This window comes from Hippichthys cyanospilos, chromosome 21, assembly GCF_059441005.1.
Source record: "Hippichthys cyanospilos isolate Australia breed blue-spotted pipefish chromosome 21, RoL_Hcya_1.0, whole genome shotgun sequence".
Taxonomy (NCBI): Eukaryota; Metazoa; Chordata; class Actinopteri; order Syngnathiformes; family Syngnathidae; genus Hippichthys; species Hippichthys cyanospilos.
Window position 1 is genome coordinate 1550977 of NC_142389.1, and position 17155 is coordinate 1568131.

Sequence of the window (17155 nt, forward strand, 5' to 3'; positions counted from 1 at the left end):
AGAAATTCTTCAAGTTCAGCGGGCCATATTAAGATGCATAACGGGCTACATATGGCCCCCGGGCCATAGTTTGCCCCAACCTCGCCCTTACTAACCAAAGACAGTAAAACCCGGGATTTGGTCCCCACCATGTCGCAAAAATCAAGAGCACACAAACTTATACACACAAGTTGCAATTGAGGATGCAAAATGGGGAGGGGGAGTCTGGAGTAAGAGCGCCTACATATTTCCTACTCAAGTGGACATACTGCAAAAATCTACATTAATGTGTGTACACATATATATGTTCAAATGTGTGTGTGTGTGTGTGTGTGGTTATACTGACAGGCCTGAGATGAAAGGTCCAAGGAGGTTCCTGGAAAACGTGTCATGTCAGGGACGCACCCTGTTGGGCTCAGAAGGGAGACACAACGCATGTTTGCACTCGTATGTATACATAATTCACAAACACATACAGTGTGGTTATGTAACACACACACACACACACACACACACACACACACACACACACAGGAGCATCCCACAGCATAACAGTCCTGGAATGTGTCCTGGTGGAGGGAAAGAAAAAAAATCTGAATGAATACTTTCAATTTGGAATGATGAAATTAAAAAAAAAATCTTTACATGGATTTACTTGGAAAAAAATCTGTGTAATTTTGTCAAAAAAGGGAACTAAAAATGGACTACTGAAACAATGCTTGTTTTTTAAACTCACCTCTCGTGATAAACCGATTACTGGCCAGGTTGATGATCAGCGCCCATATTTGTTATTTTGACAGCATTATCAATAATATCTTCTATCTTGAAATAATTGGTGTATTGCATATTTTAACTTTAACAATTGATACTTGCTTATTCAGTTCTTGGAACGGCATCCCACAGGGGTCAACCTTCTGCCCACTTGTTTGTCTCAGAAAATCCAACAAAAACAGACGGAAATAACATATAATATTAGATCATCTTCCTGTAAGTCGCCTTTTTTTGACTGCACATTTTGACAGAGCACATCAAACATAACAAGCGGGCGCTGCCAGCGTCGTGGCGCACAAACAAGCCGAGAGCAAACTCGCACTGCATGTATTACCGAAAAACGATATAATCTGCTCTGTGTATTTCCTCGCATAGAAGCGTATGTGTTCTGGCTATAATTGCCGCCGTCCACCACTGCGTCCATTTGTCATATCTTTGGAAGCCAAACTGGCGGAACTGGAACGTCTGCCAGCTTTGTTCCATACTGGACAACTACTCTGTGTGTGTGTGTGTGTGTGTGTGTGTGTGTGCACGGCGATGCTGCAACGATCTGACCACAAACATCAATATTGAAACAAGTTTGCCTTTCTTTCAAATCTCTGTCAATGTTGACTTAGCGGGATCGGGGTGGAATGAAGCATCCCATACACACACACATAAACACACACACACCAATACACACATACATTAAGGCCCTTCACCTGTATTCTATACTCTCTCTGTTCGCAGCAGAGGAAGTGCAAGGAAAAAAAACAAGCTTAATTGCACACTGCACAGTGTCCAGTCCAAAGCATGGACCAGGCACGTACGTGCACACACTAAAACCTGGGATTGGGCAGAGGCTGAATAGGTCCTCTCATATACACTTATAAACCTCTCTCACATTAATGCCTCTTCAGGTGCGCACTATCATTTGCACACTCGTCGTCTCATTCAGCAACACTTTCACTGGTACACACCCACACTCTCTCACATTGTTTTCCCTGACAGTAACTCTCTCATACACCCCCTCACATAAAGCTTCACGAGCTACCCCTCACTCACACAGATCTACAGTTTACTCTATATATAAGTTCTTACAGTAACTTAAATTAACTTTGACATCAAAAACATTTGACCATCTTTCAATTATTTGTCAACATTCAAGCACGTCCTCTCACACACACTTGCTCACAATTGCACACTCACAACTCAATCCCACTTGGAAACACTTTCACATGAACACTCACATGTTTACTCTCACAGTAACTCTCATACATACACACCCTCACGTGAACTCTTAGAACCCCCCTCTCACATAAACACATCCGTTCAACTGATGCTTAATCTTACATTCACCCACTTATCCAATTATTCTCTTTGACGTTCAAGCACTCACACACTTATGCTTGCTCACACATGCACCCATTATTTACAAATATCTCACTTAACACAATTTCACATGCACACACGTACACATGTATATATAAAACACAATTTCTAGATGAACTCTCACACATTCACCCTCTCTCCCAATTAACTCAAGCAAGTACAAGCACTTTCTTTCTCACACAAATACACTGTCACGGGCTTGCACACACACTCTCACATTATATATTTTTTTTCACATAAACTCATAGGCACTCTCTCACATAATAACTTTCACAGGGCACATTCTTTCACAGGAATACAACCTCAGAACATCTACAATTGCACTCTCATTCACTTTCACACAGTCGCTCTCACACGCTCTCAGGCGCGCAGTCAGAGGTGTTTCTGCCGCCAACAGCAACAAGGCAGGTAGCCAGCGAGCGAAAAAAGTAAAATGGAAAAAGAGGGAGCTTCATTAAAAGTTACATAAGTTGACTTCTTCGCATATCCTCCCTCCTTCCATGACCATGCAGACTATAGTGGGATGCAATGTGGAAAATGGAAAGGCGTATTACAGTTAAATAGTTTACACTGAAATGGAAAACACTTTTAAAAATATTTGATGTTTGCCATTCTTGCTATTATGCCAAAATACAAATATCGTGTATGTTCTTTCATTACATCTACATTATCAATAGTATATGTTTTTGTAATGTGGGATTCATTCATTTGTGACCCAAAATAAATAATTGATAATAATAAATATTGAAATATTTGGAAACTACTATTGGAGTTCATCCCTGAATTCTTGAAAAAGCAAATGCGGACCATTAAAGTATGCCCAACATCCCCCACCAGTCCAAAGTAAAAAGAAATAGCGCCCTCCAGAAGGCGGACATCTTAAATGCGCCCACCAGGGGCAAGCTTGAGAAAAACAAATCTAAAGAGAACAACACGCATTTATTGCAACCTTGCCAAATGGAACTCAATCAAACACAAATAAATTACACGGATTAAACGGGACACACACACACAAACACGTGCGTTCAAAACTGAATAGGAGAGAAGTCACAGTGGAAGTGGCTGCGAACCACTCGCGGGCTGTCGCACTCAATCTTAACGGCAGAGGGCGCCGCGGGGCTGCGGAGCGAGCCGGGACTGGCCTGCGGCCCGGATGCCCCTTTGGCAGCCGTCCCGGTCTCCGTCCTGAGGCGGGACGGCTGCAGGGAGGACACTGGCGGGAGGAGGGCGGGGCCCCCGTGCGCGTACGCGCGTTGGAAGCACGGGGCCGCGCCGGTCGAGGACGACGGTACCTGGAGGTCCCGCGAGCTGCCGGCGAGGTAATTGGGAGCCAGCTGGCGAACGCTAGGCTGAGCGTACATGTTAGACCAAGGGAAGGACTGGTAGGACGCCATGCTACCTGTGTGCAACCACAAAGGAAAATTGTGTTTACAGAAAAGTGTTTCCACAAAAAAAAAACAATAGAGGCTGAAAGAAAGGCTCAATTACGCCATTTTTGTGAAATGGGTTCCCCCAATTAAATTGCACCACCACAAAGTGTGATGGGGAGCAAACTAAACATGTTTGAAATACGACTGGTGAAAATCTGCCCCAAAAGAAGTGTTTGGAGTTGCATATTGATGCCACAAGGTGGCGGCAAAGCATTTCAAACCAAGACGATCATGTTCACCATTTACACAGGATGCAAAATCAAAGTAGTTTGTACATAATACATTTATTAATAGTTTTATTCGAAAGCTGGTTTCATCTGTAAAGTGAAAAAATAGGATATTAGGGGTATTCAATAAATCGAATTCATGAATTTTTGTCATTTCAAGAATTGGCAATTTCAAAATGAGCAAAATTGTTAAACGTTAAGTTTCCATTAAAATTCACTTACACATTTTGCACAGCATTTAGTTTACAATAAATAAAAATTGCTTAAAATAAATACGAGTTAACTTCTTTGATTAAAAACTATTATAATCAAGACTGAAAAAATAGATCTCCCAGCTAGCTACAATACTGTTTTCCAAAATAAAAGCAGATGTTTTTAACTATATTATGTTGACTTAACATACAAAAAAAAATTAAAACAATCTGAGAATATTTACTGTCCAGAAGCTGAAATTTGAGGCTACGGCTACTTTTAGTCCCTGAAAGATGAAGGCGGAAGGACACTCACCGTGATTGGTGGGCTGCAGCAGAATCTGGCCGCCGCCCTGCGACTGCATGTAGGCGTGGCTCCCGGTGGAGTTGCCCGCGGGGCCGAAGGTGAAGTAGGAAGAGGAGATGCTGTCCGGGTTGGGGGTGAGGTAGGGGGAAGGGGTGAGGAAGGCCATGCGGGGGGCTAGGGAGCCGGAGGTCTGCGGCGGAGGGTGCGCGGCCGGGTAAGACGTCTGCAGCTGGAAGGACAGCTGAGCGTTGCTGTGCTGGCCCGACGAAAGGTAGTCCAGCTTGTCGCCAAAGTCAAACAAAGAACTGCGGAAAATTCAGATATTTAGTACAACGGATTACCTCGGAGTACTCAAAAAAATACGGAGACCATATTTTGTTTGTGGAATATGAATCGCGCTGAGAAAGTGACCCGCTTTTTACAATCACAGGAAGCGGCCATTTTGGCACTGGATGTCGCCTGAAAACGGCATCGGAGTTGCTCCGGTAACAACCGATCACGGCTCACCTATTTTCTGACTTTGGTCATGTGACAATTCCCAGACTGAACCAAACTTAAACTTAACAAAAATAAGAGGAACGAGGAGCCACGATGACAATTTTGCAATAGGGTGCCTGATGTTCCAATTCACTTGCTCTTAAGTTGAAAAGAAAAACGTACTGCATTAAAAACCATCTGATCACGTACTGTATCCCCATTTGAGAACGGCTCTTTTAAATGTCACCAGAGTTCTCTATGAAACTATTTGGATTCAACATCAGACATCCGCTCACGCCTTGTGGTTTTTGATCAACATTGTCAATCCCTGTCTCATTTATTTCATCAGAGATCATCATATGGGTCAGGCGTCCCGTTTTGCGTTCCCCTGAAGTGCCCGAGCACGCGCATTCCACTGACCCGGCGTCGGCCTGCAGAGGGTGGCCGTCGCGGCGGCCCAAGGCGGCTGCGTCGTCCACAAAGAGAGTCGGCGGAGGCGGGGCGGCGGTGAGGAGGGGGAGGGTGGCTCGCCTCAGGGGGGGAGGGCTGCGCATGGGGCGGGGGTGGAAGTCGGGCTGCTCGCTCACTCTGCGCTGACCTTGGAGATGAAAGGCGCAGATTAAACGGCGACATGAAAGCCGACACGGCTCGTTTGGACGCCTCCGCTGCTTCGTATCCTACTATGCATCTCGTTAACGTATCGCATCACGTGCTAACAAACATACTGAATGGTTAGGACGGGCGAGTGTTTAACTAGGCCGCTTTTTAACACAAATTGACTTTTGCGGCCGATAATTGCCAGTGTGAATGCCATTTGTACAAAAACAAAACATATTAACATTGAATTATAAAAACCCACTGAGCATACACTACACCAGACAGAAATTTGTTGCACTATTTGACAATTGCGTCTTTCAAGAATAATAATAAGAATAAGGTTGCTTCGTGTTCCAATTAATTTGCACTTAATTTGAAAAGGAACCAAAACTTTAATAATTTCATACATAAAGAGTCTTTTTTTTTTTTTTTTTTTGAGGCGTGAACATCAACTGGGAGAGGCTCGAGAAAGAAAACCTGGACTGGTGGTCAGCAGGGAGCTGAAGGGGGGCAGAGTGTGTGTGGACATCGTCGGGAAAGATGGCACGGGCTCCAACGTTGGCATCATGGCGCCAAAGTGCCCATAGAACACAGGTGGCACCTTGCTGAAAATAGGAGCGCCCTCATTTAGAAAATTGCAGTCCTGGTCGGTTTGAAAACGTGCTCACCTGCTGGCATTGGCGGCCATGTTGGGCAAGGTGGGAGGTGCTTGGGGGCGAGCAGGGCTCCACCTGCCCCCGCCGTTTTGCTGTTCGCCGTTACACGACACCAATCGCTCCGCTTTGCGCCACTTGGCTCGGCGGTTCTGAAACCACACCTGACACAACGGCGAAAACGGTCACCCACAAGGAAAAATATTTCAACAAATTTGATATGGACCTGAAAAGAAGTTAACGGGACAAGTTAATACTCGGGCAGGATAGAACAAGACCGGACCAGACAAGACTGAACAAGACAAAACAAGAAAATAACCAAATCAGACAAGACACGGACCGGACAAGTTAAGGACCTGATAAGACAGGCCCAGACATGATCAAAACAGACACGCACATGATTGGACACACAACCCGAGGACAAGAGAGACACACTAGAAAATAACTTGATTAGAAATGGAAAAGACTTGGACAGGACTCAGATGGAACCAGGACAGAACCAGACCAGAGCTGAACAAAGAAACTCAATCTCCTTAAGAACTCTTAACTCATTCAATCCCAAAGACGTAATTTTGCATCTTCTTTTGTTGTCTTTTTTAAGAGTCCAAAACATTTAAGCACAGGTACTTTTTTTTACCCCCAAGTGTTTGACAAAGGCAAGTCTAACAATGGCTGGTACCAAATAGTAATCAATTACTTTAGTACACGAGTAATTGATTACTCGTAGCATTTTAGTGCTTTTGCACCTAAAGTCGTTGACATTTTCAGGAATAAAATAAGAGATTAGTACTTAATTACCTAAAAATAAAAGATCATTTAGTAATTAACTTTATTCCCTAAAAAATGTAATTATTTTAGTGCTTAGTTAATTTCGAAGCGGGAAACAAACAAACACTTGAAAAATGAAATAAAAGTAAATAAGGACCAGTAATTAAATGTTCGGACTCTTAAAAACGTCAAAATATTTCTGGGATTGAGCGAGTTAAAAGTCCAACTGGCAAACCATAATTCTCTGAGGTGTGACATTGACCGATGCGGCGATAACCTTCCTCTTTTCTGCGTCGGGGTAGTGGTCCTCATGGAACAAGGACTCCAAGTGCTCCAACTGATCTGTAGGACCACATACAAAGAAAATGAAAATAAATGTCAAATAAAACATGGACAAATTTGAACCAAAACGACAAAGGGAGACGCCACAAGTTTCACCGCTGCTGTAAAGGGTCCTCGTCTTCTTTTTCGGGGGCAAACGGCAGCTCTGCGTGCTCCCCGGCTCGGGTAGTTGCGGGAAATTGCAGGCGCCGCCCCGACCGCGGCTGCTGTAGCGGATGGAGCGTCGGGTCGAGTATACCTGAGTGATCTCCATCTGAAACAGACAACAAGAAGCCAAACGGACTCAGGGAAAGGACAGTGAGACGAAAATGGTGACAAAACGGCAGAATTTCGGTGTCTTTTCAGATATGGCTTCTCGAGACTTTTTAGGGGGGCGTCTAAATATGCGTGACGTGCCTATCAAATTTCACGCTGCTACCATAAACTAGCTTTCAGGGATGAATTTTTAGAATGGTTTAAGGCACAGGTGTCGAACTCCAGTCCTCGAAGGCCAGTATCCTACATATTTTCAAACCCTTTGCCTCAAAAACACCCAATTCAAATGATTGGGATCATTTTGAAGCTCCTGCAGAGCTTGCTAATGAGCTAATCATTTGAATCAGGTGTGTTGGGGAAAGAAAACCGGAAAACATGCAGGATGCCGACCCTCGAGGACTGGAGTTTGACACCTATGGTTTAAGGTGTAGATGCATTAGTTGGGAGTCACCTCCAGGCTGTGCTGGGACACAGTTTGCGGTAAAGCCGGGCTGTGAGGCCTCTTATTTGGGGCGGGTGGGACAGAATCAGGGTTCTGAGACGAGTCCGGCACGGGTACAGGTCCAGGGGGTCCATACAGACTTGAACCACCGGAAGCAAGGTAGGCAGACTCGGACAGATGGCAGGTGCCGACGAGTCCGACGGGGGGCTCCGTGAGAGCCGAGTTTCCTTCGGAGCTGGTCGGCGCCGCTTCGGGTTTGTCCTGGGTGACATCCTTCTGTTCTTTTTTGTTTCCAAAGTGCTCGTTGGACTTCTTAGGTCGAGTCCTTCGTCTCCTCTTTTGCCCGGGAGTCTCAGGGTCAATGTTATTGACTTTTTTGCCGTTTTCTTCCCGTGGAGCTCCCTGACTGCTTTTGTCTTCTTTTTCTCCGTCTTCTTCATCCCTTTCCTCCGCGTCCTCATCTCCCTGATTCGTTTTCTTCCTCTCCTGGCTGCCTTCAATTTCCAGCTCTTCACAGAAGAGACTCTGACAGCCTAGAATGAACATGAGGAGAAACACGGATGTCCTTTCCTGATAACAGAAGAGTGTCCAAACCCGGTCCGCTATCCTGCATGTTTTTGATGTTTCTGTCCTCCAACACACCTGATTCAAATGACCAGCTAATCATCAAGCTCAGCGGAATCCTGATAACAATCCCGATCATTTGAATGAAGTGCATTGGAGGACGGAAATAACAAAAACTCGCTTGATAGTGCACCTCGAGGACTGGCTATTTTTATTCATAAAAAATACATATAAAAGAATAACAAGTAATGAGTCAATTTTACTTAAAAGTATACGACCATTCACTGCTTTCTAAAATAATATTTTCTGAAAACTTTTGTCCATGCTGAGAGTGCGAAATAACCAGAAAAAGGTTACAAAAACTTTTCATGAACTTTACGGAACATGTTGACTAAAACGCTGATATCTAATTATATAAGACGAAAGTAATTAAAGTAGAGGGGCTTCCTTAATTAATGCCGCTAATGTACATTTGACTGTTAATTATTAGCTAGCTAGCACCATGTGCCCCACGAGTCCTTCCACAAGGTCACAGGAGTTAATGAGCCACTTTTGGGCTTCTTCTTAAAAGTTTACCCCGGGGCCATAGAGCCTCTTGAGAAAAGTCTCAATCAACTTAAAAAATGATAATAATTAAGAAAGCGAAGCAAGTCGGTGTCATTCGCTAGCCAATGAGCGCACTGCGAAAAACGCTAATAAATGAACCAATAAACGACAATTAAAGGTGATTTACCAAATGGTTGGCTAACATCTTCCTCCATGTCTTCACCGAGACACTAAAGGGCAATTTAGCCGTTCAGGGCTCACTCGAGGGCCGCAGTGTTGGCAACGCGAGTCGCTAATAAGATTGATTGATTGGCTGCTTGATTGGCAAGGCCTGTTGTGGGTCACGTGGTGAGTCGGCGGCTAATCGGCGAGCTAGGAAGGAACGGCGTTGATGAGCAAAGCCTGGAACAAAAAAGTCTTGATTTCTTTTGAATTAGCCACAAAAAATGACTTATAGTCACTAGCTAGCGTCGTCATTGAAATAAATGCGTTGCGACGTGGGTGCTAATTGCTAGGCAAACATCGTAATGAGCCGATTAAACGCACGTCTAGTCACAATAAGTTCTTAAGGTTTTGTAGTTCTAAAATGCACCGCCAGGGGACGCACTTACTAGAAATTGCCTCCATGCATTTCTCCACATAACTCAAAAATCATCAGAGTACTGATACATATTTGTGGTGCTGTCACATCTTTGGCAAAATGTGCATTCGTATTTGTCTGTGGTTTGTAAACTGAATCTGGAAATGAACTTGGGTTCCACACGGTGACCCCCAAAGTACTTCATTGACTCTTGTAACGCAATAACTTCCAGAAGTCCTGAAAGTGATGACAAAACTAATGAAACGATACCAGGAAAAAATTGACAGTCAGGGAAAATAACTACATTTTTGGACAGAAATAATTTTAATTGGACAAATGTATTAAGGCGAGGAAATAAATGGATAAATGGAGAGAGAAAAAACTGGGACATGACATGGAAATACTGTGTACAAAAAACATTGGGACCGGGAGTAGAAAAATATGACTGAATAGAACTGCAAAGAACTACAAAATTGCAGAAGTATTGGGACACGTAGCAATAAACTTGACGGGAAGTCAAAATGGCCCAAAGAATTTGGGCAGAAGTGGAAATTAAGTGGAATTTAACTAAAACCAAGGCAGGAAGTAACATATACAAAAAAGTATTTTCCCTAGACAAAAGTATTGGGACAAGTGTCTCTCCTTACCGGAAGTGACAATAGACGTCTACAGGAAGTGACATAACGCTGTATTCCACATTGGTCTCTTCATAAATCAAAACACAAAAGAGACATCTTTTTTAGCCAATCAGGTCTTTTATTTGTAACAGAGAGGCAAATTAGTGACAGAGCGACAGTGACGCAGGGGAAGGGGGCTATGTGCCCCCCCCAGACCCTAGCACACTCACCCACCCAATGACTCGAAGAACTCAGCCTTAAAAAAATGCAAATGTATAAAAACCAGGAATGAGAACAGCAAAAGTAGAAGTCGTGTCGCCTCTCATGCACGCGCTCCTGCACAATCTCTCGCACTACAAACACACACTCACACACACTATGGGACAGAGTCACTTTAGAAAAGACAACATGTGTTAACATCATTCCTGCCCGTGCGGAAGCGGGCGTGTAGAGGAACACGCTCGGCATATGAGTGTGTGAGAGACATTCAGTTGTGAGTAAACAAGCACACACCCTCACACGCACACCAGTCAATGTGCATTATACTGAACTGTGAAATACCCAGGTGAAACTCACACACACGCAGTTGCAAGTTCAAATGAGGTGTACACACTCACACAAAAACGCACTTGCAAGTGGTGGGTTCAAATGAGGTGCTCTCACACACACACACACATGCAAGTAGCAGGTTAAGACATACACACTTGCGTGAGTTTGAGATAAGGTGTACTCACACATATCTCCCACAAATCCAAAACTTCTCATAACATCTCCCACATCAAACATACAAATCGCTCTCACACATAAATCACACCCACAAAAATCTCAAACATACATGACATCTCTCACACATCCCGCTCACAAGCACTCTAACACGTCTCATTCATATCTTTCTCTCGAGACTGATGTCACACACACATTTCTCATTCGTTTTACTCTCGTGACATTTCTCTCACCCACACACAAGTCTCTTTTGTGAAAGACAACCCTCACATTTCTCACACGCAAAAACCTTTCCTGTATTTTACTCTCAAACGCACCTCTTTTTCCAACCCACACCTCACATACTCTCACACACACAAGCAAAAAGCTTATTTTACTCTTACACATTTCTCTCACATAGTTTACACTGTCACACACACACACATATGTCCAATACTTGGGACACTTGTCTGAAACTGGGACACACATTCCTCGTACACACTTCTCCTATATTTTACTCGCACATATCTCAGTCACACACACCTCTTACACCCATACACACTTCAATTTCTCTGAGATACACCTCAGGTTTCTCTCACTCATATCTTTTCATCGAATTCTCGTCACCCATACACACCTCTCATACACTTCTTTGACACACCTCTCACATCTCACACACAAAACTTTCCACTTTACTCATACATTGTTTTCTCTCACGCACACCTATTTCACACATCTCTTTAAAAACCCAACAAACACAAATCTCACATTCTCTTAGTAACATTTCGCCCGGGCACCTCTTCTGGAATTCTCACACACACGCAGATTTCTCTCTCACATATCTCTCTCCTTCACACATATTTATCACAGACACATGTAGCATTTTCAGATGAGTTATTCACACACACAAAAGCACACGCACACACACCAGTGAACAAAGTGTCACCTTTCAGTGGAAGAGCGTGAGAACTGCTGGAGGAAGTTAACACACAGTGGACCACCTCACACACACACTCTCTCTCACACACACACGAATATAGTTTTGACTCCCATGCATGTTTTGTTTGTTTTTATCTACAGTACTGAGTATAAGAAGCTACGAGCCCAGTCACACTGGCGTGGTTACAATCTCTTAGATAGAAGCGCACCCCCCCCCCCTCCCCAAACACAAACGCCCCCCCCCCCCCCCCCCCCCCCTCCTCCTCTGCAGGTAAATGAAAGTCATGCAAAGGTGACAGTACGGGTGGTACGGGTGCAAAACCAACTAGTGGCCAAAACCAAGAGAAAAGATGGAGAGCCATGACTGTGCTCTTAATCATCGACAGTATTGCATTACACGTGGGCGTAAACGTGTGTGTGCGCATGTGTGTGTGTGTGTGTGTAAAATGTCGTGACAAGAAATAGGAAACTGACAAAAGCACTGGGACAATTGGACCGAAAGGGAGTAAAGAGGTTTCAAGACAATGGGTGGGCATGGACACAAACTGAAACCAGAAAGCATTGGGACAGGAAGTGGAAATGGACAAAAGTATTGGGCCATTGTCCCAACAGGAAGTGAAAAAAATGGACCAACATTTTGGGATGCTCAGTCAATTTGTCAACATATGTCCATCACATCAACAACAAGTTGAAATGGACAGAAATATTTGGACAACAGTAGATGAAATGTGGACCGAAATATTGAGACGGGAAATTAAAATGGACAAATATATTGTGTCAAATGGTCATCGTGCCAAATGGAAGTGACAAAATGGACCAAAATATTGAGTCAAAATGGACAAAAGCATTGGCGTATATGTCCATGATAACCTACAAAATACGGAAATGGACAAAAATATTGGGACAGCAAATAAATGAATGACAATGTTTGGAGAAGCAGTGAAAATTGTCAAAAATCTTTGGACGCACAGTCATTGTCCCAACAGGAAGTGAAAAAAAAAGACTTAATAATGGGACAGGAAGTCAGAATGGACAAAACCATTGGAGCATATGCCCATCACACCTACAAGATGTACAAATGGACACAAATATTGGGACAAGAAGTCAAAGACGAAAGACGAGAAAATGGACAAAAATATTGCGACCCAGTCATTGTCCCAACAGAAAGTGGAAAAAAAAAATGGACACAGGAAATCAAAATGGACAAAAACATTGGCACATATTGTATGCCCATCACACCTACAGCAAGTGAAAATGGGCAAAAATATCGGGACGGGAAATGGGAATGAATGACATTTGGAGAAGTAAAAAATGGACAAAAATACTGGGACAGGGAGTTGTGTGTGTGTGTGTGTGTGTGTGTGTGTGTGATGAGAGCGCAGCTTATCTAAAGTGAGGACAGATAAATTAAAAAAAAAAAAATGCTCATGCAGATGATTAGTGATGCCTGAAAAGGAAAACGCTGATATATACATATAAACTTTTTTTGTTGTTTTAAACAGCTAAATACACATCCTCTTGTTGAAATATTATTATCAATACAGCATTGTTATAATTATTATAATAATTCAACCATCCAAGCCAAAACATTGATGGATATATTATGGATTATTACTCTTCCTCACTAGTCTTTGTACAGTAACGAAAGGGACGGACGTTCTGATTGGCCGAGCACAGAGCTTTTGGTCGCAGCCGCCTGTTTGTGTGCGTGTGTGTATGTGTATTCGATTTTGCGTTTTTACTGTCTTTGTGGGGACCTCTTGTACTCTTTTTGAGGGTCAATTTTGGTTGAGGTTATGGTTACAGTTTTAAGAAATGTATGATGTCCCCATTACAACAGAAAATCCCCGTGTGTGTGTGTGAGAGCCAAAGGATGGAAGGCACTGACAAGACCTTTCGTTTTGACCTCCAGCTCTGTGCGACCAATCAGGTTGTCCATTTTTCGTACACTGCCTCCTCTCTCCTCACGCTAAAAACTCAAGGGTACCTGTTTTGTTTTGTTTTTTTTTGTTTTTTTTTTTTGACGCCGTCACACACAAACGTGTTTAGTTTTGATGCTTTTCTTATAAAATAATCATCACATACAGAACGAGAGAATATTAATAACAACATTGAAAAAAAATGTGTATGTGTGTTTTTTGTTTTTCTTTTTACTGATATTTCTCTTTTTTTTGTCCCCTTTTTGTCCCTTTTTGTCCAAGTCTGCAAAAAAAGGCGCTCTCGTGGTTGGCAGACGAGAGGGGAGGGGGTAAAGCGATGCGGAGGAGAGGAAGAGGAGGTTTGGCGTCATGGCGGTGCTCGTGGCAGCTGCGGCTTGGGTGCGTTACGCGTAAAACTCCTCCTGCTTGTCCGGCTTCTGGTAGGTGACGGTGGCCTGCTTGGGCTCCTCCAGAGTGTAGCTGCCCTCGTCCTTCTTCTTCATGCGGTACACCAGAAGCATGACCAGGAAGGCGGCGAACAGGGCGCCCACCACGCCGCCCACGATGACAGCTGGCCGGGGACAAAAAAAGAAAGCTTTTAGTTGGAAAGCGTCATGCGACTTTGCGTTTCGTTCGATCCGAAAAAAGATGAGGCAAAAGTTTTGGGACTTGAGTCAAAAATGAAAGTGTGGTGGCCATGTGTCTCCATATTTTTGTCTAGAGTCATTCCCTGACTCATCATTTGGTTAGATTTTCACTTCCTGTCCCAATACTTTTGTCGTTGTGGAGGTGCGCTGGCCACGTGTCTCCATATTTTTGTCTAGAGTCATTTCCCGACTTCTCATTTTGTTACATTTTCAATTTTTGTCCCTATACTTTTGTCTTTATCTGGCTACGAGTCCCAATACTTCAATACATTTATAACTGTGTCCCTTTCCACTTCCTGTACAGACATTTTGGCCCATTTTCACGAAGACTTTACATTATATTTCTTTTCAAATTAAGAGCAAATTAACTGGAACATGAAGCAACACATTGCTAGATTGTATTTTGTAGCAGCTCCTTTACAAAATGTTCATTTTTAACAGGGATTTTTAAAGAGTTGTCAAGTCTAAACTGGACAAAAGTATAGGGACGTGGCCATGACACCCACAGATGGGTCAATTACACAGAAATACCAGGGCAGGAAGTGAATACAAACAAAAATAGCGAGACAGGAAGTGAAAATGGACAGACACGTGGAAACACTTGACCGCATGTGATGGGCTAACGCGCTCATCTAATAGCAGAGAAAATGACGTTAAAGTAATTGGTTCCAAGAATTTAAAAAATAAAAAGAGAAAAGACTCTTTGTCTGGAACCTTTGCATCCGCTCAGCACGTGGGTGGTGTTTGTTCCAAGATGGCCGTGCACCAGCTGGGCCTTCAACCATGCCCTCATTTCATTTTAACGCCCCCCCCCCCCCCCAACCCAAAAAAAAAAAAATTGACAGACAACAGAAGATTTGTCAACGGGGGCGGGCTGCTGCATGTTGCAAGCACAGGAGATGCTCGGTATTTCTAAGAAAGCCAACAGACACGCACACAGTCTAGTCTAGCCTAACGTCTGTTGCCTCCTGCTCTTTACCAGTGACCAGGAAATCGGCAAAAACCACAGCCAGCAGTCCACCAATCAGAATGGCTGCAAGAGACAGAGAGGTCAGACCAGTTGGAAAGTGCTGCTTGTGCTTCGGACTGCATCGCATGACGTCGATTTTGAGAAACTCATTCACCGCCGTCGACGGAAAAAGACGTCCAAGATCCATTTGGACTGGGCGGTAGGACAAAAAACTCAAAGGAAAGGAAAAAAAGTTTTTTGGCTGTTGCAGTCTACCCGTGTCTGAGGCATACGAGGGAGACAGGCGGGCGCTCCTACAAGACACGTGACTGGAATTGCATCTACTCAGGACCCAATCACGTGTCTTGTAGGATTGCCCGCCTGTCTCCCTCATGAAACTCAGATGCGCTGTTAGGTGGGTATAAGGTTTGATAATTGAAGTAAATATGTGTACTGCAGTAATATTTGTCTTAAATATCCTATTTGTCTTGAATACGCTAGTTCACCGTTTTCGTGTTGGGGTCCCGGTCCTCATTAACCACCAAAATGAATTTTGAATATGCAGTTAATATAAATCATCTAGGCAGGTATGAAGGGATCAAAGATCACTAAAATGACAGATATCATTTTTTTCCTCTTAAGTGTGGGCGTGGTGAACATGGACAGACAGGGCGGGCACCATCTAGCTCCGCCCCTTTCGGCGGGACACATATTTGGAGTTTTGATCACTGACCCTGGGAACAGCTGTCATCTTGTTTTTGTTGCCGTGTGAAAATGTTGCTGAATCTTCAACCAGACTCAACAACGGAAAAGCGAAAGCAAAACGGAGCCGACTCGGCGCGCGAAAACCCACCTATCAAGACCTCCTTCCTTTCCAGAATGTTCTTCTGCGGGAGCTGCGCGGCCGAGCTGCCGGCGTCCACCGTGTTGCCCGCCAGATCGGGATCCTCGGGCGCGAGGCCGCGGCCCAGGTCGTTGCGCCGGTCCTCGCGGATCTCAAAGTCCCCGCTGGGCCCCGTGGCGCCCAGCTCGTTGTTGCCGTCCTCCCCCCGTGCCTGCGGACAACAATTACAATAGGAATTCAAATAGGATTCAGTCGAGTCTGCTGACTTCGGTGTTTTTATTTATTTGATTACTTTTGAATTTAATTACATTTGATAATATTGGATCGGGTCACATTGACACAGTTAAGAAATGAACAAAACAGCGAGGGTTGAAAGAGTACACTTGAGTCTGGAAAATATTATTTATTCATCTTCAATTATTCATTTATTTCAGAGAATGCTCAAAATTATTGTTCAACTCTGTCTTCTGTTATCGTGTTTTTTCTGGAAATAAAATGATGAATAGCAAAATATCTAATTAATAAATATAAAATAATCTATATGAAACAACTGTATATAATATGTAAATAATATATGTATATTTATAAAAGCTCAAGGATAATATACATGTATATTACATAAAATTATGTCTAAAATATGAATATAAAACCTAAAATAAATTTAAAGAGGAAATTTCCCCTGAAAATAATTAACATTTCCCATGAAACAAATATTAAATATGTAAATATGTAACAAAATATATGTATAAAATGTGATCTATAATGTACAAGTATATTGCATATAAATATATCAAAAATATGAAACTGTTATGTTAGAAAAAAAATTATTCTGGAAATAAAAAGGTTAAAAGAAAATAAAAAAATATATAATAATAATTATAAAATACAAACAAATATATAAAAAAATATAAAATTTAACGTATAATAAATGAGTATCTTGCATATAAATACATGTAAAATATGTATATATTCTGGAAATAAGTTAATAAAGATAAATATCTAATACACATAAAACACATACAAATATATAAAATACAT

General features: G+C 42.9%; 2 protein-coding genes across 4 annotated transcripts in view; both read right to left on the reverse strand.

The window, feature by feature from the left end:
• Window positions 1-3037: 3037 nt before the first annotated feature.
• On the reverse strand, window positions 3038-9466 carry nobox (NOBOX oogenesis homeobox). 2 transcript variants are annotated; one of them, XM_088405124.1, is made up of 9 exons: window positions 9108-9466; window positions 7820-8343; window positions 7210-7366; window positions 7007-7113; window positions 6019-6167; window positions 5828-5955; window positions 5174-5351; window positions 4286-4581; window positions 3038-3516 (listed from the first exon to the last, which is right to left on the reverse strand). In XM_088405124.1, exons 1-9 carry the CDS (start codon window positions 9133-9135, stop codon window positions 3086-3088), a joined length of 1998 nt encoding a protein of 665 aa, XP_088261250.1. In that variant the 5' UTR covers window positions 9136-9466; the 3' UTR covers window positions 3038-3085. The 2 variants fall into 2 exon arrangements, with proteins under 2 accessions (XP_088261250.1, XP_088261251.1); XM_088405125.1 differs by having other exon boundaries at window positions 3038-3520.
• Window positions 9467-12512: 3046 nt separating this feature from the next.
• The window catches only part of sdc3 (syndecan 3), a 29574-nt gene continuing 24931 nt past the window's right edge, over window positions 12513-17155 (reverse strand). For both annotated transcript variants that reach the window (XM_088405477.1, XM_088405476.1), the window contains exons 4-5: window positions 16127-16328; window positions 12513-14248 (exon numbers count right to left, since the gene is read on the reverse strand). In XM_088405477.1, the coding sequence (XP_088261603.1) occupies window positions 14082-14248; window positions 16127-16328 (369 nt within the window). In that variant the 3' untranslated portion in view covers window positions 12513-14081. The remainder of the gene's footprint in view (window positions 14249-16126; window positions 16329-17155) is intronic.

Bases quoted from the DNA above. Each gene is read 5' to 3' on its own strand.
- nobox (XM_088405124.1), bottom strand. From the start codon at position 9,135: ATGGAGGAAGATGTTAGCCAACCATTTG. The intron at 7,114-7,209 runs GTGAAACTTGTG...GTGGTCCTACAG, and splicing joins GAGGACCCTTTACAGCAGCG to ATCAGTTGGAGCACTTGGAG. The intron at 5,352-5,827 runs GTTTTCTTTCTC...TTCATCTCCAAG, and splicing joins CCTGCTGACCACCAGTCCAG to GTCAGCGCAGAGTGAGCGAG.